This window comes from Botrytis sinoallii (assembly GCF_014898435.1).
Source record: "Botrytis sinoallii strain Bc 23 chromosome Unknown BSIN_003, whole genome shotgun sequence".
NCBI classification, from domain to species: Eukaryota; Fungi; Ascomycota; class Leotiomycetes; order Helotiales; family Sclerotiniaceae; genus Botrytis; species Botrytis sinoallii.
In genome coordinates, this window is record NW_024066030.1 from 2,032,380 (window position 1) to 2,054,885 (window position 22,506).

Consider the following 22,506-nt stretch of genomic DNA (forward strand, 5'->3'; position numbering starts at 1 on the left):
TAATTGATTCCTTTATTTCTATATCCCCATCTTCACTTTTCTGTTCAGAGTATTTGGTATGATATTCAACAAGCTTTGCCTTATAGGCATGCTGCTTAGCTCTGTCCTATTCCTGTCGAGTACTTTCGAAAGTTGAAGGAACAGGTAAAACTGCGGTCAGCTAATCGATTATTTCGAATAATGATTTTAAGGAGAGAGAGGCTAAAGGATTTATCTTTGATAGAAATTCAGGATCAATCTTATCCCAAATATCTTCTAGTTGACATTTAACCCTAAGAGCATTGTACCAGGCTGGCCAATCCGATTGGGTGGTAAGATATACCGACGGATGTGTATGTTGCGTTGACATGATTGATCCGGGTATTTGGACAGTGAAAATTTGGATTTTCAGATATGGATCGTGATATGCCCACTTTTGATCACAAGAGTGGTCTATGGCAAGATAGCTGTATTTAAACGCGAACCGGGCTCATAACTATCGTACAGGACAATAGCATATCACGATGGAGGGGAATGACTGGACAATAATGGTATAAATATAAGAATGTATATATCTTCTTATCTATAATTAGAATTGATTTCTTCTTGTAGAGAAGAGATCGGATTATATACTGGGTGATCTTTAAATACCAATCACAGAAACGGTGATTGGTTCTGCAACCGATCCGGTTATCGTTGTTCCGCTCCGGAGTATTCTATATAATGAATACCTGACCATCACATGATCTGATTCATGTGGTCTACAATACCGTTTCTGTCACAGAACAACAATATATCCAATCTGAAAGAACAAATCTTTATTATTAACAAAGAACACATCTATAAATACAACCAATTTAAGAGAATCCATATCAAATAAAACAAATTGTAATCCTCTCTCTGAATTGTCAATCTGCCATTAAATACGTTTATTGAGAGTATTAGCATCTTCTTCTTTTGGGTTGATTGTTTATACCACATATGACAAATCAAAGACTGCCTCTGATTGACACATAATTATCACATATACTCCTCAAATACATTATACAATATATTAGTCTTTTACTGTCACCAACTTTCTGAGCTTGCCACACATACCTTACATATCAAATAATTCTAAATTAATTAGACAAAGATTTTTGTATTATTTCTTTTGGTTGAAGTAGATTGTGTCATTATCCCATTAAATAATCAAACCATTATTAAACTTAAGTAATATATCTAATATAAGTGTCTCATACTCTTTTGCCGTGAATTTAGTATTTCTGAGTTCAGCTTGCTCACAATCTGCAAATACTTTATTAATTATAATGAATGTATTATCTATTTGTAATCCGATAATGCCGAATGTTGTATTGTCTTTAGTTATATATAATAAACATGGATTGTAGATCGATTATATTATCTTAAAAGTATTGATATGATATTTGTGGTAGGTGTTAAACTAGTAATTGCCTGTTTCCGGAACATCATATAATAATCATACAACTTACAGGATAAAGTCTTTTGGAATATTCATTTCTGGTGGTGATCGAGTATAAAACTTTTGAACTAAATTTGATATCAATTATATATATACTTGTATAATATTACAAATACTTATGGTTATCTTGTTTTTAAATAGTATTGCTATTATTGTCAATATAATATATTGGTTGATATATTGTATTGTTAGCGATTGTATTAAAACAGTACCTTTTCCTTAATCTTTCTATATTTGTATAATTAATCGGGACTTGGGAAATGCTTTATTAATTCCTTTATTCTTAATTTCGTTAATAAAACAAAAATTAAAAATCCTTGTACTTACAGGGATATCTGTAATCTTTATAAATTGGAAAACACCGTTTTCTATGAGTCCGTCGACTTCCTTTCATTTTGATTTCACAAAAATTATCAATAATGAGATATCAGTAGATGTTGTATAGTATTCAACGTGCTGTATATCGTTAGACTCGTTTTCCTTTAATAGAAAAATCGATAAATCCGGTGGGTATTCTATGAATTCAATATTTTCTCCTTTCACGAAAAGTGTTGATTATACTGGAATTATTATTTGAGGGATTTATCATTACTGAGATTAGGGGTTTTTGAATATATTCAAAAGGGTCTCCTCTGGATTCCTACTCCTGATAATAGCTGATAAGAGGATAGATATAACTTTACCAGATTTTAACAAAGTTGTTCTACTTACACTAGATACAGCAAGTTGCCCTTACTGTGTTAATCCAGTTTGTATAGGTGATATTTATACTGATTCGGCAGATGGTTAGGGTTAATCCTAAGGCTGATCCTATATATCCTTTATATAAAGTTTAACCTAAATAGTGCAGAATTCTATTAATCCGCTTGGTAGTTGTATTATACATATCTCATCTTTTATATCTAATAAATAATATAATCCCATTCATTCTTTATATTCTCTTTATATTTAAATCTTTGAATTGATAGGTAAATTGTATAAAGCCATTGTAGACAATCCATTTCACTAACTCAAAGTGTCAGATACTTATCGTATCGCTTATAGTTTATAAATCTCATTCATTATTTTTTTGATCACTAATTGCTACTATAGAACTATAGATACAGATGGGTCAGATTCAGATATCCGTGGATATGCTTTAAAGACTAGAAGTATTGAAACTAATCCATTTGATTCTATAGTATCGTTTATTGCTTTTACAGTTATTTGTAGTATTATCTCTTTTATAATAAAACTATCGAGCTTGTTGGAGATAATAGTATATATTCTCTTAATGATTGTATAATAGCGTTCAATTATGCCAATTAATCAATGTGCCTCAATTAATATACTCTTTATTCTTATCAATATAATTATAGTATATTAAACGAATTTCTTACTTATAAAGTTCTTTCCAGTATTATGTATAATAAAATCTGATGGACTGGTGTAAGTGTTCATTCAGCATTTTCGAAGTGTATCGAAAATATATTTTGCAATGATATTGTTCAGTTATTATATAGTTTGGAATTGTATATCTTTATTAATGATATGTAGAATGGGGTGAGTATTAATATATATGATATTAACTATTATTGAATAATTAAAGTCAATATCATTTTATAAATTGAATTTAAATCAATCCAATAATTTTCTATACTTTTGATAATATTGATAGAACTTGTTGAGCTTATCAATCTCGGCTTTTGAGATGTCATTATAGCTAGTTCGCTGTAGTATTTATAAAAGTCTATATGTCGATGGATGATTAAAGCAATAATATAAATATTATAGTTCTGTATCGATAAGATAACACTTACTATTCTCGATAATTTATTATATGAACTGCTATATATTTATTTGCTATAGTAGAACTATATGCTTGTTACATCGAATACAAGGATAACTTTCTTCTGTTCTTGTAATGATAGCGTCGATGATATTATTATAGTATATGCCGAGACGATCCATATCATTAAGTGATAGTAGGAATGGTGTTTCCGTATTTATAACATAAAATTCGATAGTTTCTAGAAGTAGGTGGAGTTTGACTAATCCGAAAGATTCAGCTCTTCCAATCCCGAATACCACATTTGCAACTCCTGCTCTGCTTTTGTTTAAGATAATATTCTCGATAGTTGTCTTGTATGCTATATATTGATTGAATCTTATTGTGGATTATTCCGCTGCAGCTATATCAATGATAATGTCCTTGAACTCTTTAAAATCATATCCATTTATGAATATAGTTTTCTCCCGAGTTTGATGCGTTAGGGCATAAATGAGTATTTTATTAACCAATCTTATTATAATCTCTTTACCATTAATAAGTTCGTTTTGAATAATAAAGCTTGAATATGATTTTTATTCTAATGAATCTTGAAGTTTATATTAAGCGAAGTAAGCTTCGATCTTCTTATCAGTATCAATATCAAATTTCTCAATATCATTTTAATTAGAACCTTTGTATTCAACAAAAAACTATTCAAAATCTTTATCAAAATTGTTATTAGTATTCTTAAACTGCTTTTTGTATTTGCATCATAACTCGTCACACTTCTCCTTACTATATCTGATTAACTAATAATCATCCTTTTTGTAAACAAAACACTTTTTTTTAGTTTGTAATTTAAATAATTATCAACCACCTCGTTTAAATCCTCTATTCTGATTATATCCTCCTTTGTGTTGATATTTCTGGTTGATATAGAATATTATATTTTCGTTTGGATAAGCTAGTTCCTACATTATAATAGCTGAACAAAGTTCTTCAAGAAAACTTGATATATTGTTAGCTGGGCGAAAATAAGCTAAAGAGTATGTTGATACTAATACACATGTATTGATAATCTTTTGATAAAGTAAATTCTTTATCCTAATTATATCACTAAATTCTTTATGTAAATAATGTAATCTTGTTATTATTTGTTATAGATAATAAATAATTGATTTCCTATTATTCTCTAGTTGTACTATTATATTCTTTAGTATAACAATTTCCCATTATCGTATGATATTCCTTTTGTGCTTGGGGCCTTTGAATGTATTCACAAACAACTTGCGAATCTCCTATATCAATATCGGTATAGTCTCTAAATTCGTATAATAAAAATCAAATGCTATATCGATAAGTATAGTAAGGAATGTTCTTAAAAATAGATTGTCAAATAGATCAATATATTAGTAATTGTTGAGGAATATATTGAATTTGTGTATGAAATTGTTATCTTGTTCACTATATTTATTATTCTTGTTGTAAAGTTTTGTAAGATTTCTAAGAAGTTGATTGATATTTATAACTCTTGATGATGGATTTGGGAAGATCTTCGGAATGCCATAATCATATCCTAAATCACCTCCTTCTCCTTTTTCCATATCGCCTCTGTTTCCACTGTTGTTATTTTCATTATAATCATCTTATAGGAAATTGTTTTCTCTATCTTTATTACCTTCTCCTTCTCCTTTTTTATTCGAACCATTATTATTACCGGATAGATTACCGAATAATTGATCATCTCTTTTTTGTAATGGTGGAGGTGATTGTGGTAATAAAGGGTTAGATTGTTGAAAAGGTATTTCGGGTTGAAACTATCCATACTAAACTAATTGCAAAGGTAATGGTTTTTTCTAATTATAGAATAAATATACGGGTGAATTGGATTCACTATTTTCTTATAGAAAACCAATATTAGATTGGGGAACGGATTTATAGTAATAGGATACTTATAGTTTTGATAACACTTTTTATCCAATATCAACACCCTTTCCTTTACCACCTAAAGGGTTGAATCCTGAAATTGTTGTAATCTGAGATAGAATACTTAGTAATTGTGGTAATCTATATTGATTGAAATCTGATGGTTCGGACTGACCATTTATTTGAAATATTTCGGGTTTTTTTAATAATGTATATATAAAAGCTTGAATATCTTTTTCATCTATTCTTTTCTATATGCTTTTTAATCGAAATGTAAATCCCTTATCTACAAATGTATCCATAATCTTTTTATCTAACCATTCTTTATACAATAATCAAATTATATCAATTAAAGTATTATAAACAGGTTGTATCGTGTAAATCTTATACTTTGCAATAAATATGCTGTATGAGCGTAGTTTGTATTTCAATTTATATAAAAGACATATATTAACTGCTTGAAAATATCCCGAATTGAAATATTCAAATTTGCGAAAATAATCCAACCATAACTTGTTATCATAATACTTTGATTATTGATATTCGTAAAGTTTGTATTTGCAAAAATCCCTAATCTCTTTTATATCTATTTTCTTTATAAGATTAATAGGATTGTTCTATCATTACTCAGCCATTATATTAAAATTATCAGTCACAATAACTAATGATATAATCGATTCAACCACACTTCCAACATTGTCATCGCATTTAGGCTTGTATTTCGCAAAGTCGTCTTTATAAGATCCTGCCATATTGATGGATAGCAGATAGGTAATGAGGTAAAATGCTTAAATATAATTTTGCCAAAATCCAACAAAGTTATACTTATTTATTAAAAGATAATACTTAATTCGAGCTAATAGCTACTAGTTTGTATTCTTCAACATATATTGCTTTAAAGAATAAAATATAGATTAAGATTAATTATAAGAATCGTCACTACATTATCAACTAAACTCGATTTGTTAATATTAAATTACATTGAATTAATACTAAACACAAGAATTACCGTCACATTGCCGACAATCCTTATTCATATAAGGGCAGGTATCAAACCACATTGCTTTGATATGAGAGCTTATACCTCTTCAGAGAAATATCAACCTTAATTACAAACCCATGTTGCATTTGAAATTAAGGTGCCAGACTCCTGATCTGTGATATCACTGATCAGTGTTGGTATCACCATAGGGATGGTGAAGTAATATAGTACTAATGATTCACACTGTTGTAATATTGCTCGAGGTTCTAAAAGCTAAAGGCTACGAACGTATATGCTATAGTGCGGGGGCGCTAGCGCATGCGCTAGCGCGGTCAGTCACATGATCCCTATCCCAACAATACCTGAAATACTTATTATCCCTTCCCAAGAGACTAATATAATAATCTCAAATACAATCAAAGCTCAGATTCCAGTCAATCTAAAAAAGAAACCTATTCTTAATCAAATCTCTATTCAATCTATTTACAAATCCCTTTCACTTTATATCTTTAATATATTCGATATTTATACATTCAAGCCGATTCAATTTCAATTTATCTATAAGAAAAGCAAGGATTATAAAATCTTTATAATTATATATATAAAGATTAATAATATTATCTTAATTCACAAATCTAATTAAAATAATAATCATTGAATCTCAACCGCAATTGCTACCTTAAATAATTCTAAATCAGAAACTATCACTATTCTCAATTGCATTATCACAGACATCAAGATAAAGCCTTCGATCCCTAAAGTTTACTAATAATATCACTAAGCATTCTTTAAACACAAGTCTAACATTCTATTTCTCTCCTGATTATATAATTACAAGATTATATTTAAAGAAGAAAATGAAAAAGCTTTTAAATACAATCCCTTATATAAGATATTGCTCGAATAACTTAAGATCATTAAAGAATATATTATAAAAAATCTTACTAAAAGATTTATAAAATCCAGTTAAATATTATTTACAATACCGATTTTCTTTATGAGAAAGCTAAATGGAAGCTTAAGGTTTTGTATAAACTTTTAATTACTCAATTCTTTAATATATAAAGATAGGTATTCTTTATCTCTTATTAACAAGATACTCGTATGACTTATTAATATAAAGGTATATACCAAATTAGATATTCGATAAATATTCCATTATATTCATATAAATCCAGTTTTTGAAGAATATATTACCTTCCGCATTTAATATAATTCCTATAAATACAAAGTTTTATCTTTTGAATTAATAAACAGCTCTATAATTTATTAATAATATATAAACAATATTTTATTTGATTATTTAGATAATTTCTATATTATTTACTTTAATAATATTCTTATATATTCTAAAAACGAAGATGAATATAAGGAATATATCAAATATATTCTCAAACAATTTGAGTCTACTAGTTTTCAGACAAACTTTAAGAAGTATGAATTCAATATCAAATATATAAAGTATTTAGATTTTATTATTTTTATAAATAATATATAAATCAATCTAGAAAAGATTAAAGTAATCATTATTTAGATTTATCTTATTATTATAAAAGATATTCAATTGTTTTTAGGTTTTTATAACTTTTATTATTGATTTATTAAGAATTATAATATAATAGCAAAATCTTTTTATAAACTTATAAAAGCAAATATCAAATTTTATTTCAATAAAATCTGTCAAATTGTATTTGATATATTCAAAGACAAACTTATCTCTGCTTTTCTTCTGTAGTATTACGATTATATATTATCCTGTATACTGGAAACCAATATATCTGATAATATAATTGCTAGCGTACTATTTCAGAAGTACAGTAACGAATAGTTATTAATTGTCTATTTTTCGAAAACGATAATTGTTACTGAGTTAAACTATAAAGTTCATAATAAAGAAATACTTGTAATTATCAAATTTCTAGGTTACTGGAAAGCTGAACTTGCTGGATTCCTGTATTAAATCAAAGTATATATCAATTATAAAGTGTTTGAGTACTTTATATCTATTAAACAGCTAAACATTCAATAAATATGCTAGGCAGAACTATTCATCGATTATAACTTTATTATTATATATTGTGCTGAAAAGAATAATCCCCTCATAGATACATTTACATGTTATACTAACAAGTTGGATCAATAGAATAGTATTAAGAAGAAGAATTGTCTTCAGTAGTTTATAAAAGATAATCAAATGGATATAAAGATTATATGCGAATTTCTATAGCAAGACTTGGATGTAGTTGTAGACATCAATATATATATAATTATATTGCTTTTTAATATTGTAAATTGTATTATTGAAGCAAATAGATCCTATTCGAGTTTAGAAGTTCTATATATTCAGATTACCAAATTGTACAAGCATCTTATGCTCGAGAAAGGACTCTTGCTTTACAACGATCGACTTTATATATCGGATATCGAAAATCTGTAAACCTATTTGATTTGCAAAGTTTATGATTCAGTCTCCATTACATATTTTAGTATCAAAAAGACCTACACTTTTTTGGCTAATCAATACTATTAGAAGAATATGAACGATACAATCAATCAATATATACGGAATTGCTACAAATACAAGTACAGCTCTGTATTAAGAAATCGCACTCCCGATCTCTTCTATCTACTCCTAATCCTTATACGAGTATGGCAATATGTTACTATAAATTACTACAATTTCAATAAGGATAAATACGATTACGACAATATATTCGTTATTATCAACTAATTAACCAAACAAGCTATTTCGATACTCTATTATAAATCAATCGATTCAAAAGATCAGGTCTGCTTGTACCTATACCATATATACAAATACTACAATGCCCTGAAGACTATAATCTCTAATTGTAATCTTTAATTCATATCCAAATTCTAGCAAGAATTCAATAATATTTTAGAAACACAAGTTAAGTTATCTATCACTTACCACTCACAAATTAACAATCAAATTGAGATTTATAATCAATATCTCCAATAACACTTGCAATCCTTTATAAACTATTATCAAGATAATTAATCTGAATTTCTATCAATAATAGATTATATTCAATTCATATTTCTCTATGAATTATTAAGTGATTAAACCCTGTACGAGATCTTGTATAACTATCTACCCCGCAATCCCTGGGATTGGAAACTCGACTCCATCATGCCTGTCGACGATTTGAATATAACCGATACTAGAGAATATACTAAATACAATAAACTAGCACTTGATCAAGCAAAAGAAAATATCTTGTGTATACAAAAAAAGATATCTCGATCAGCTAACTCATATCGCCGTTTAATCAATTTCGATATAGAAAACTATATATAACTTAGTATAAGGGACTTTTTGATATAACAATTATCTAAAAAACTGGATTACCTTATTTAAAGGAAATTCAAGATTATTAATTGGGTTAGAGATTCCTTTCAATTAGATTTATTATTTATTATAAAAATCCATTCCGTATTTCTATTTAACAAGCTCTACAAAATGGTAGACAACTCATTTCCCGGACAAATCCTCGAACTACTGTTTTTAATAAATATTATTAATAATACTGAATAGAAAGTGGAGTGTATTCTAATTATAAAAAAAGTATATCAACAGTTTAAATACAGAGTATCATAGCTGAATATTGATAACGATCTCACCTGGTATTCTGCTTTTGATTTAAAAACTGCTTTGCACTACCTCCATGACTTTTATCTACAAAATCCTATTTTGCCAGGACTTTCTGTGTATTTATCAAAATGAATTTGTTTTTATAAAAATGAAAAGAATAATTATGATTTTATAGATAATAATTAATATATAAATAAAAAAGATAGAAAGAATTTCTTTAATTTATTATTATAACAAAAAAAATCCTAATCATATAAAAGGCTAAAAGTAATCAAACAAAAATGAAATATCAATAAAAAAAGTTTTTTTCTCTATCTAATAAACTTAAATCAAACTAGAAAGAAAGCCTTTATGGGTATTAATAATTATAATTGGGCAAGGTATAACAATAAAGACTAGATAGTTTAAACCGAAATACCAATCGAATTCCTAGCCAACAGTGATAACAAGTATATATAGGATAATCACAAGTCGAAAAACAAAACAACCTTTAATTACAGTATACATAACAACAAAACCAAGCTAGCACTCAATTGTACCTAATCACTCGCAAACTATTAAAAATTCTACTTCTATCTGAATTATAATAAGCTGATATTGTTATTCCAATTCGTCTCCTTATATTGTAATCTCTGTTATACAATACTCCACAGCTTCTCGAGTAAGAATAAGAGGAAGTATTTCTTTTGAAATACAACTCTTTAGCTTCTCCTGTATATCAAGCTATCTCAAAAATTAATTTTATTAAAAGCTAGCAAAAGTTATAATTTACCTTTATTATATTATTGTATTTAACAACAGCTAATCAATATTAGAAAAACATCTTGTATATATCCCTATCAAACAAATACTCACACTTATACTTACTAGTCAAATAAAGTAGACAGCGAAATTAATTAGATAATTATTCAGGAAATCAATAGCAAACATTATCTCTCTTATTGGAAATACAATTGTATATATAGCTAGCACAAACCCAGTTGTTTTTTTGAATATATTGTTCCCACTATGATATTATCTTTTTTAGTAATCTCTTGCTTAGAGATCCCTACTTATCGATATCAACAAAGCTAACACTTTTGCAACAGGATATATCAAATTTACAATCAGATTGACTTTGATATAAGACCTTTAGGATATCTTCTTCAACTATCTCGTTATCATTTTTAAAATTATAAAAATAATGTACCACTACAATCAACTTATTAACAAACTTCTTTTTGTAATTATCAATACAATTAATCAAAAAATTGTATTCTTTCTCCGAATTTTGTCTCGAAAAATAATGGAACGGATATATCCAATAAATATATCAAAGATCAATCCTATCCTTAAATATATTATTTTCGATATCTATAATTGCACTTATTAGACAAGCTGATTGCAAGCTGGAGATATCAAAAGAAAATCTTATTTATATGTATCTTCATTGTTCAATTCATTTTCCTTATCATCCTTCTCCTTACTAATAGAATTATTATTATTTCTGTTATAATTCGACTCCTTCTCTTTCTTAATAGAACATTTGCCTTATATAACAGAAAAGGCAGATGCTCTTTTCACTACAAACTATAAAGAAATATATCAGTAAAGCAAATACAAAAAAAAAAAAATAATTTATTACTATATATATATCCTTTTACTATTTCAACTATATTAATAACAACTTGCTTTTACTATTATGTTTTCTTAATGATATAAAAGGTATATTGATTATTAATTAAGGAATATAAAGAAAATAAATAACCAGAAAAGATTTAAAAGAGAAAGGGAAATTCGGGCGATTTATATGCTTTAAAGGCTTTGTGTTGTTGCTAGATTACAAAACGGTTTTCTCTATTTCCCATATGCCTTCTTATTACGAAAAAAGCAAAATTTGTGTATACACCTGTTTACTATACTATACTACAATATAAATAACAACGCTTTATTAGGATTACCAATATGTTTACAGATTAGATAATTATAAAGCTTGAGGGCAAGCTTTTTCGAAAAGGGGGGTAATATTACAGATCGCATTTAATTATAACTGTAATCACTTACATACATACTTATATATATATATAATCACATATATATAGCTAGTATATAGGAGCACTCTATAAATGCTTTGCTCCCGATTCTGTAATTGTAGATTCTAAGGATAAATTGTACCCTGCTCTTGCAGTTCTTTTAAGGCAAAGTGTTACAAAAAGTACCTTTTGATTATTCGCAGAACCTTTCCAACCAGCTAATATATAGCAGAATTGTAAATTGAAAGTAATTATTATAAGAATATTCTGTATAATATATCCTTTTTAATTGAAATAAGTAGATCGATTTTCGAAAGGTATTATTACTGGAATAAAGGTGTTATTGAGAGCTTCTAGGTAATTTGCAAAATATATATGATATTTTTCATCTTTTACTACTCGAGGAAAAGCGAATTGTATAATTGGATCCGGTAGTTTTACTATTAATGGGTATAATATCATTATAATATCTAAACTTAATAAAACCATTTTAAAATGTATTAGAATAAATTAATAAGTAGATTTATATAAAATGTTTTTTCGTATCTATAGATTATTTCTTCAGAATAAGAAAAGGCTTTAGTTATATTATATATAGTTCTATGCTGGCCTATAATATAGAGAAATATGTATAGCTTTTAATTAATTGAAATATATTGAAAGTATTGTAGCTTTATTTTTTCATAACAAAACTTGATCAAAAGTCAAAAAGTATGTAGAAGTATATGTAATTGTTTTTGATAATGTTGAGAGTATTTAAAATCAAGAAGAGATTGTATTTTAAATTCACTAGAAATACCAATTCTTTTTTTTAAAATTGGAGTATAATAAAAAGAGCCAATAACAGCAGCTAAATTATAAATCAAGATAGAAATAAACTGTTCAGAATTATTAACCTTATTATCGCTTATTGTGAATAAGAAAAAGACAATTTACAATCTAAATTATTAATAGAATCTAAAGCTATAATAGAAAGAATATTGAAGAATCTACTTTTAAACTAAACTATATATATTCTAGTATATAGGGAATAGAAATATAAAGTAATCTAAATCGAAATCAGAAACGATTTGAAGAAAAATAAAGATACCCTATAAATTTAGGTATTTGAAGTATTAATATTATTATAATATTATATGGATATAGAGTGAAAGGTCTATAAGAGCCTATAAAAACACGGATTATTTATCAGATTAAAAACAAGAACTGTTTTTTCTAATCCTTGTTTTCAATCCGCACCCTTATTTTCCTATACAAATTTAATGAAAAACGCGGATTATTTAATGTCATTTTAGAATAATCCACCTCCTCCCCATCTCGAAATATACTAAATTCGTTGAAATACAGATTATTTAACAGAATCCGCAATTTGATATCCAAATATGAATTCAAAATCCGCTTTCAAAAAGAACGGAATATTCAGCGGATCCAGTGCGGATTTGTACATCCAAACTAGCCCTTAGGAACGAGTAAATTCGAACTTGAAGAGATAGTCTCGTGCATATTATGCAAAATTTGTGTCCAACTGCATTACGGAATTGCGGTATGAGTGGCTATTAAGTCGATGTACATTCTGGTAAGATTCATTCGTTGTTTTCGTTCTGATAGAAGAGCTAATAACATTAAGAATCTGCAGGAACTCTTGCATAATTTGCCTTGTATTAGGTCATCTGGCAGGAAGGGTGCAACAGAGGACGTTTATACTGGTGTTTAGTTTGAAGTTCTGATTTTTGTATTTTACGATGGATACCCTCTTTTCCTTCCTTCGGCGATCATGACACTGGACATTGTGATATTTGGATGGCTGGATGGATATTTGGATCGTCGTGAGTGGATGGATAGTTAGACGGATGAGAAATTTGGTTGACTGCAGACGGAATGAATGGAGGGTTGATTGATGAGTGGTAGATGTAACAAGTAGCATCTAGACATGCTAGGCCAATATCAATGTTAATACCAAGGGTCCTTTGCGTCTTCAAAGGTACTCGATTTCCAGATTGGGTTGACAGCCTGATATTTATCTACTTAGATAGGTATCTTCGATTATAATAATCTGAGATAGTATCATTCTGGGGGTTCTAAGCCTTCCCGAGTCAATAGTACATGTGATTGATATTCTAGCCATCGCAGACTACCTATTCCAGGTCGATAGTTGCAATACCAAATCTTGAGTTTTATGATTCTCTATTTATGTATCAACTGATTTTGATTGATGATTTGAGACGAGATTAGAAGCATTAGGGAAATGAAGGATTTGCAGTATAAAAGAATTACCTCGGAGAACAAATCTCGTTCTACAAGTAAATTACAATTCAATTGATGTACTCGTAGAACATCAGAAGATGATTATCGATCTATTCGACTCTAGCAATAGTTATCAAGGTAAGTTATTATTGGTGTTGTGATCATCGAACTATGGGGCAGGAGAGCCTGTAAAAACCCCTGGTTATTAGGTATCTGGTGAAAGGCTGACTTTGTTGCATCTCCAATTATCTTCGCTACTACTAATAATCGTTCTCGAGCCGTTGTATCAATATGGCGTCCCAGATAGTTGCTGGTTCTGACTCTTCACTATTCAGGCAGAAAGCAATGCGAATGAAGTCATCCATTGAAATTATGTTCTGCTTGACGCTTTATCATCAACTTGCCATTCCCTGCTTGCTTGGCACAAAGTCCTCCGCAATGACGTGAATGATAAATATCTCCTTCAACACAAAAAGCGTTCAAATATTGGCATTTCTAGAGTATATACAAAACATACATACAAAATGTCCATCGGCGTCGCTATTATTGGTTCAGGCATTTTTGCTCAGACTGAGCATCTGGTATAAGCTTACTCAGTCCAGTCAATGTCTTAAGGTTACTGTATAGCTAACCAATCTCGCGCTCTAGCCAGCTATTCAAGCTACCCCTCATTTGTCCCTCAAAGCTATTTACTCCCGTTCTCTCAATTCCGCACAATCATTGAACGTCGATGTCCCTCTCTATTCCGATGATTCGGGTGTTGGAAATACATACTACGATCTTCTTCTTCGTACGGACGTTCACGCCGTCATAATCGCCCTCCCAATTCTCGCTCAACCCGAATATATTGAAGCAGCTCTCGCAGCAGGCAAGCATGTATTGTCAGAGAAGCCAATTGCAGGAGACCTAGAGAAAGCACAACGCTTGCTAGAATATTACAACAGTGATAAAGTAAAGGGTGGAGCTACATGGGGCGTAGCTGAGAATTTCCGATTCTTGGATTCGTTTATCCATGCGAGGAAAGAAATAGAGAAGTTGGGGAGAGTCTTGGGCTTTCGTATGCAATTTTGTGGCAATGTCAAGCCAGGAATGAAATACTTTGGTATGCATCTTCCATTTTAGCAATGCTATTGTGAGAACTAACGGATTCACCAGAGACTGAGTGGCGTAAGAAGCCAGATTATCAAGGTGGCTTCCTACTCGATGGGGGCGTTCATTTCACGGCGGCCGGCAGATTACTTTTGGGTGAAGACGCAAAGCCAACAACTGTCGTGGCATTCAGTACACTTCTTCGGGAGCATTTACCACCTGTTGATACGATCAATTCAATATGGCTCACGAAGTCGGGAATATCAGGCACATTTAGCGTCTCCTTCGGCACCACTCTTTCTGGTCCTGAATATACAGTCGCTTGTGAGCTTGGTAGCGTTTCTGTTATCAAAAGTAAAGTCATTGTGCGTAAGGGCGAAGAAAGCGAAAAGAACTTTACAGAGGTTGAGTTTACAGAAGAGGGTAGTGGTGTGAAGCAGGAAGTTGCTGCTTGGGCTCAGAGTATCGTGGATGGGAAGCCTAATTCTAGGCAATCTCCTCAAGAAGCCCTTGCTGACTTGGAAATCTTGGAAAAGCTGTTGCGAAGTGGCGAGGAACAAGGGAAGAGCCAGAACTTGCAATTCCAAATCTAGGGTCGCGTATTCTATCCCAAAATATTCACGCCCTGATATGTTCGCATTGTCTTCTATTTCATTGGGGCCCTCCCGAACCCCAACATTCATTTGAAAGTATATACTTTATATATCCCCAAGATGTCAAGTAGCGATGGTCTCATTCAAACCATAATTGGAATATCTACGATTGTAATGACTGAAATCAAAATCATTATGGGGTATTTATGTTATTCTGAATGCAATCTGATTGTATTGTATTTATCACGGGTCAAATTTATATCTCAATCATGCACTTCTAAAGGCCGAACTCTATCCACCAAAAGCCAATTTCGACCTCAGACTTTAATGCATGATAACCGCTACGTGGTCATCCATATATGCATTAATATCACCAAGGAAACAAGCCGCAAGAATGCTCACAGCTCCAAATGCTGTGCTAGCATAGTACACATAAACATAACTTTCGGCATATGCTTCCTGCCCTGCAATCACCACCATCTGATAAGCGGTTTCATTCCCTGCGATTCCTGGAATTGTTTTGAGCAATGGGAGAAGAGACGCGGATGTGTAGTGGATAGCTTCTCCTATAAGAGTTTTGTTTATGATATTGAGTTGTCGAGCCATAACACCTCCGATATGGAAAGTAGCAGCAGGAACAAACTTGCTTACGAAGACATTGTAGTAGATACAATAACCTATACTACCACCAATTACTCGGATCGAGAGGGTGAGAGCAGAAACGGTTGCGATCAAGTCATCGGGACATATTATAGTCGTTATTATCGAAGCTGGTACGACGATACCACCTATGCCTAATCCAGCGATTATAAGAAGAGCCCATAGTGTTGATAGGTTGTGTCTGTTTGCGCATGCAAGTGCACCACATCCTAAATTATATGCATTAGCGAGATGAAAATGGAATTTGCCTCTGATTTACCCAGCTTCGAGAATTACATACCAGCTGTCATAAGCACTGAGCTCACAATCATCAACTCCTTGTTTCTTCCTCTAAGGACACTCAGCAACCACAACACAATACAAGCTCCTGCTAAAATCGAGAAGCCAACGGGTATCCCTCTGACCCCTACGCCAATCGGATCATGTCCATATACGTTAAAAGCCTGAGTAGGCCAGAACATGATGATACTAAACTAATACTTGTCAGTATCATTTGCAAAAGGCGTGTCGGAAGGAAATAAAAGCTCGTACGTACAAAATTAGCACCGGATATGAATGTTATGACAAGTGTCAGGGCTAGAATTCTCGGAGCTTGCTTCAAACGAGATGGAAACATAGGATATTTCGTCCCATATATTTCCCAACAACAGAAAATAATCAGCAAGATGGCCCCCAAGATTAAAGGTACCAGAACATGCGCTGAATTCCAGTCGTATTGATAGCCACCCCATTGCATGCCAGCCATGAATAGAATCATTCCTGCTACACTCAAGAAACCGCCCACAAAGTCAATCTGTTGTATAATTTCCCGATTAGATAAACCAATCGAGTTAACTCGAGGAGGAGGGAAATAAAAAACGAGAGTAAGAGCGAAGCCAATGAACGCCCATACTCCGCATAGCAATCCGCACCAACGCCATCCGCCATGCGAAGCTATGAGCTGGGCCCACATTACAGATGGACAGAATGGGAGGATGGTGAAGACAAGAATAGCCACATACTTTCCACGTTTCGAGGTAGGTGCTAATTCGGCTGTGGCTGCTAAAGCAGTGAGTCTAAATATGGTAAGCTAAGCTCTCCAAGTGCCCGTTGAATATCAGAGATAAATGGTTTAAAAGACTTACTCATTGATGCCAGCTCCAATACCAGCAATTGCCATCCCCCCTTAATCTCGGCGTTAACTTAAGTGTAGCACCGTCTCCTGAAGCAATTTTAGGACTTACCAATGAATACATTCATAGTGTGAGCGGTTGAGCAAACGATCATACCGACAACAATGAAAAGAGCACCCAAAAGTGCGACATAACGACGACCGAGGATATCAGAGAGACTTCCAACAAATGGGCAAACTCCCGCTAAGGCAAGGAGGTTTGCAAGGACAAGCCATATCCACCTATGTACCGTTAGGCTTTCTTTCCTGTGAACGGATAATACGTGTATTTGGATCTAGATGTTCAAAGTACTCACCGATCGACGCCTCCAATATCAGAATAAATGTAGGGTGGAATGGCACCTATATCCATAATCTCAGCTCTTTCACATATTCTGGATAACATCCATAGAACTTACCAAAAATATACACAGGAATTTGTGATCCGGTCCACAAAAATGCCATGGCGACTAGACTCATGAAGCGTCGCATCGACATCTACGCGCTGTCAGTCGATTGTATACATTCTCTGAGGTACATAACGTACTTCAGGTTCATGATAATGATCTTCATCGTCGCCATATGTTCGAAGTCCGTCTTTCTCGTAGTAGTTGCTATGACCGGGCACTTTGTCATGTGTTGCGATGTGCTCGATTTTCTCGGACTCCATGGCGTCGAAACTGCCAGATGGAGGGGTAATGGATGATTTACTCATGATGATCAATCCAGTGTGTTAGAATTGGGTTTTACGTGAGTGTTGATTGCTCGGGAAGAAAAGACATGGGAGTTGAAAAACTTCGTTGTAGAAATAAGAGAGCGGGGTATTGGTAGATGCAAGAGTGAATGGATGTCAGATTGTGAATGGCTAATGTACTAATAAGATGAGATGAGATAGCTAAGTCCATATATACCTATCAGTTATACCTGTCAATACAAATGTGTAACCTCGGGTTTCTTCTCGCCAGCACAGCGCACGGAAATTACCCATTTACAATAGCGAGATCTTGGTATCCTTGACTGCATAGAAAGTCTGGGGAAAGAGGAATAGGGTTGATTTATAGGTTGATCCTGATTAAACTATCTTCAATCGGGGAGCTGAACCGTTCAATTGGGCGCATATATTGTCTGGTGAATTGAATGGGCTTGCTATGAGGAGAGGGGCTGATGAGGAGGGATATTCTGAAGCCGCGGTATTATCTTGTGGCATATAACACAATGATAAGCAAGGGATATGTTGTACTACAAGTAGAAATAAAATGGGAATAAAGTGAGTTCTAGATGGCTTGAAATGTTAAAATGGTGAATATCATTCATACATACATCCCGGACAACGAGACATGTGGATCGAAGCTGAAGAAAAGAAAGGCTAATGAATTAAAACGAATAGTACTTCATGTTCTCGATGCTTCTACTATCTCACCCGGTACTTTCACGTAGTACAAGTCTAAATTTACCCCGCATATAAACTATCAACTAATTCAGGCACGCCGGAGATATCTCCAAAAAGGGATTTCCTCAAGGACGCGAGAGTAGAAATAGTATGCGTAGAAAACCTCGACCGAGTATAGACTAGAATCCCTGGTCCATAAAAACTAAGTCAAGAGAAGAGTGAACGGCAAAGAGTAGTAGACCGGCAAGAAAACGCCGAGGCAGGCAGCATTACCGACCCCGAAAACGAGCCGGAATCAAAAGCAAACTGTGATCAATATAGGATGCCAACGTCTTGTAAACAAGAAGTTGCACATCTAGACTTGGATCGCCATTCTCCGATTCTGATAGATGAATGGTCAGCATACATTCATAGAATTCAATGGAAACCAGTCCTGACTTACGGAGAGGAACAGTGAAGTCACGAAACCTATTGCTGCTGCGATGTATACTAGAATGTACCTAACAAGAGTTAGAAAGTCATGGTATTAGATGGACGAAGAAGTAGCAGGATGGTTCACTTACACTTTTCGCAATGAAGAGATTATAACCTCCAAACAGGCTTCTTGTGCTGCTGGTTTTAGCGTCTCAAAGAAAGTACCACTGGCCCCTGAGATGGCTAATTGTATTTCTTTCACTGGTGTAGTGGGTAGTACATTTTCGAGTCCATGGAGGGAAGAGTTTACAAAAATAGCTCCGGCTATAGACAATGATATGGCAAGGCCAAGCAACTGAGCTTTAGCAATTGTGAGTTGATTCGCTTGCATAGAATTGGAGTTTATTGAATGATCACTTACCGAACACAATAAAGGTGACCGCATGAACAACTTGGCTCGGATCCAACACTGACTGGATGACCGAGTAGGACGTTTGCAGCCAACTACAAAAACCTAGACCAAGAAGTACCTCCAAGCCATAAATACTCGCATTTTTTGTGTTGTGACTGACATGAGCTATATAGATGATTGAGTTAAGGTGGCTGAGAAATGTGCCTGGACTTAAGCTTACACATGAGGGCACCGCCGACAAGAGCCAAGGCGCTTCCACAGATATACCATGGCTTATAGTATCCGGTTTTAGACAAAATGGCTCCGTTGGCCATAATCGCAACCGTAGTAGTAACTATGAAGGGGAGTAAATTTACACCGGAGTGGAGCGATGAAACTCCTTTGGCAAATTGAAAGTAGAGCGGAGTATAGTACATTACCAGGAATGTCCCACTGCTGCAGGCAGCCATGAGAATAAAACAACAGACGGGTTCTTTAATCGAGAGGAAATGAACTGGAAATATTCGAGTTGTTGCCGAAGTGAGCAACGTGTGGCTTTGTTGGACCGCAAAGAGTAGGACCAGAACTCCTGCGATCACGAACATGGCTATTATTCTTCCAGACGACCATTCATATAGAATTCCGCCAAAATTTATGGCCATAACCGTGCAAGCAAGAGATTCTGCTTGAAGAACTGTTCCAACGTAGTCGAACCCATGGAGGCGCTGCGACAGGAGTGACTCTGGGTTTGCTTTTGATGATGGCAACAGGAAAATATACACTGGAGCGAAGATGCCGCCAATCACAAGATTGATGTAGAATCCCCAACGCCAAGTAGCAGAGGAGCTTGCAAACGCACCGCCTATAACAGGACCAATGACTGTTCCTAAGTTGAGATTGCCATTAGCCCTGGGTCTTGCTTGGCAGTAGGAGCTCCATTTTATTCAGTGATTGTTTCAGGGAAAAGCAATACCTATACCATACGTAAGGCCACTATGATACTGTCAGTCTGGATAGCTCATAAAGATCGATGGTAAATTACACTAGTGCCATATACATCGGGCGCTGTTTCTCTGTTGTGTTCATCGAGTACAGAGTGTTGACTCCGGTATTCATACCATTACCGCCAGCTCCAGCGAGTACTCGTCCCACGATCATTGCGGGCATATTTGGAGCACCTCCACATAGAGCCGAACCACCCATAAATAGGATAACGGAGAATATGTAAAGCCATTTGATGTTCAAAATCCCGTACAGTTTTCCAAGTGGAAGGGCGACACAGAGTCCTCCTATCATGAAACTACAATGTTTGCGAATCTCTGTTAGTTGCGGTTTGTAAACTAGTTCATGAAGCAAATCAGAATGCAACTCACCCTACCGAGAGCCAGGCTATATCAGTTGTATTGTTGAGATCAGTGACGATAGCCGAAGAAAACAGTCAGCGTTTCAAGTTCTGATCTGGTGTCAGGTAGTTGTATGACATACTGGAATGATGTTTGCAACTATGGTGTTGTCTAAAGAATATAGAAGAATGCTTGCCAGCGTCGCCGCAACCACGAGATACCACTGTATTGATCAGCAAGATGGTGAATAATGAAAGTCATAAAAAGATCAGACTAACAGATATACCGCTCGCAGTTCGTGTCGAAGCCTGCGAATCCTCTTGCTGCTTTTCTTCTTTTTGAATGTCAGTCATGTTAACGATGATGATTGATTATAACTCGAAATCTCGAGACGACAGTAATTGGTATTGGTTGACACAAGAAGCGTTGTTTGAAGAAGAAACCGAAAAGACTGTAAGCAAAGCTGTGATTTTTGTGCAGTGAAGAATTATAATCTGTCTCGGATTGCAAAAGAGGGATCGCAGCCCTTTCGGCATCAAAGTTTGGGGGACAAAGTCTCCCAATAACAGTATTTTTCCATAAGATTATGACCAGTAAAGACTTGAGGATACGAAAATGAAAGGCAATATCCGTGGCAGAAACACCTTCTTTGAGGCACAGAGATATCATTACATGCAAGTAGCCTTCCGCTCAAACCATTTGATGCAATTGAGGACTAAAGAGTCTTGGAATAATGATAACACCTCAACTGCCGCGAATCAAGTACTGAATCCTTAAACTCGAGCTGATTCCATGCGTTCTTGCCTGCAGGTGGGTCATGTTGATGAAACCGTTGCATGTATGTATTTCTGATGTGTTGTGATATTGATGTGAACCCTGCAATTTAGCAAAATTAAAATTCATCCAACCACTATCCTTAATCATGTTGTAGATCAAAATCTTGAAGTCTGCTTGTGGGAATGACTCGAAGTCTAGGTGGTATTTATATCTAATGCTGACAGGGTCGATGAACTGTGGTTATTGATAGTAGTGTGCCCCGATTTTGCCGTTCCGACGAAATTCTACAACATAGCCCGATATCTTCTTTTAGTCACAAAGCTACATCGTATTTGAGATGGTTCAATCTAGGGAGAAGAAGTGACAGAGCTCAGGAAAAACATAGTTGTATTAGAAAGTCAACAAATTGTCTACACATAGCATACCCAAACAAAGCTTCAGCCATTAATTCATTCCCCCGACCATTACCTGATCCTCCGTCAGCTCCTATTTCAGAAATTACCAGATTCATGCCCGATTCGATATCCCGAGGGAGATTTTCACTCGAGGTGATAAGCGTCCAATTCAACCTCCTTGATAGTTCACTGGATAATTGTCTATACCTCAGTTCTTGCTCCAGCGGTAATATCCACACTTCTGTGTACATGTATGCCGTCTTCAAGATCTAAACGTTGGCGGGAACCAGAGTTTGCAGAACTCTGCCAGTC

The 22,506-nt window shown here is 33.5% G+C and overlaps 4 protein-coding genes across 4 annotated transcripts; 1 reads left to right on the forward strand and 3 right to left on the reverse strand.

Moving 5' to 3' along the window:
* Positions 1–14,516: 14,516 nt before the first annotated feature.
* EAF02_002298 (uncharacterized protein) lies at positions 14,517–15,674 on the forward strand (the record flags this gene model as incomplete). Its single annotated transcript, XM_038898346.1, has 3 exons — positions 14,517–14,573; positions 14,641–15,094; positions 15,148–15,674. The coding sequence occupies 3 exons, from the start codon at positions 14,517–14,519 to the stop codon at positions 15,672–15,674; spliced, it is 1,038 nt and encodes a 345-aa protein (XP_038762038.1).
* Positions 15,675–15,998: 324 nt separating this feature from the next.
* On the reverse strand, positions 15,999–18,199 carry EAF02_002299 (uncharacterized protein; the record flags this gene model as incomplete). The annotated part of the gene is made up of 8 exons (XM_038898347.1): positions 15,999–16,543; positions 16,615–16,807; positions 16,870–17,389; positions 17,459–17,498; positions 17,558–17,727; positions 17,802–17,847; positions 17,904–17,982; positions 18,032–18,199. The coding sequence occupies 8 exons, from the start codon at positions 18,197–18,199 to the stop codon at positions 15,999–16,001; spliced, it is 1,761 nt and encodes a 586-aa protein (XP_038762039.1).
* Positions 18,200–18,556: 357 nt separating this feature from the next.
* EAF02_002300 (uncharacterized protein) lies at positions 18,557–18,823 on the reverse strand (the record flags this gene model as incomplete). The annotated part of the gene is made up of 2 exons (XM_038898348.1): positions 18,557–18,723; positions 18,805–18,823. The coding sequence occupies 2 exons, from the start codon at positions 18,821–18,823 to the stop codon at positions 18,557–18,559; spliced, it is 186 nt and encodes a 61-aa protein (XP_038762040.1).
* A 406-nt stretch (positions 18,824–19,229) lies between these two features.
* Positions 19,230–21,375, reverse strand: EAF02_002301 (uncharacterized protein; the record flags this gene model as incomplete). Its single annotated transcript, XM_038898349.1, has 10 exons — positions 19,230–19,256; positions 19,317–19,374; positions 19,438–19,648; positions 19,710–19,865; positions 19,921–20,565; positions 20,653–20,672; positions 20,722–20,979; positions 21,053–21,068; positions 21,161–21,245; positions 21,301–21,375. The coding sequence occupies 10 exons, from the start codon at positions 21,373–21,375 to the stop codon at positions 19,230–19,232; spliced, it is 1,551 nt and encodes a 516-aa protein (XP_038762041.1).
* Between the last annotated feature and the right edge of the window lie 1,131 nt (positions 21,376–22,506).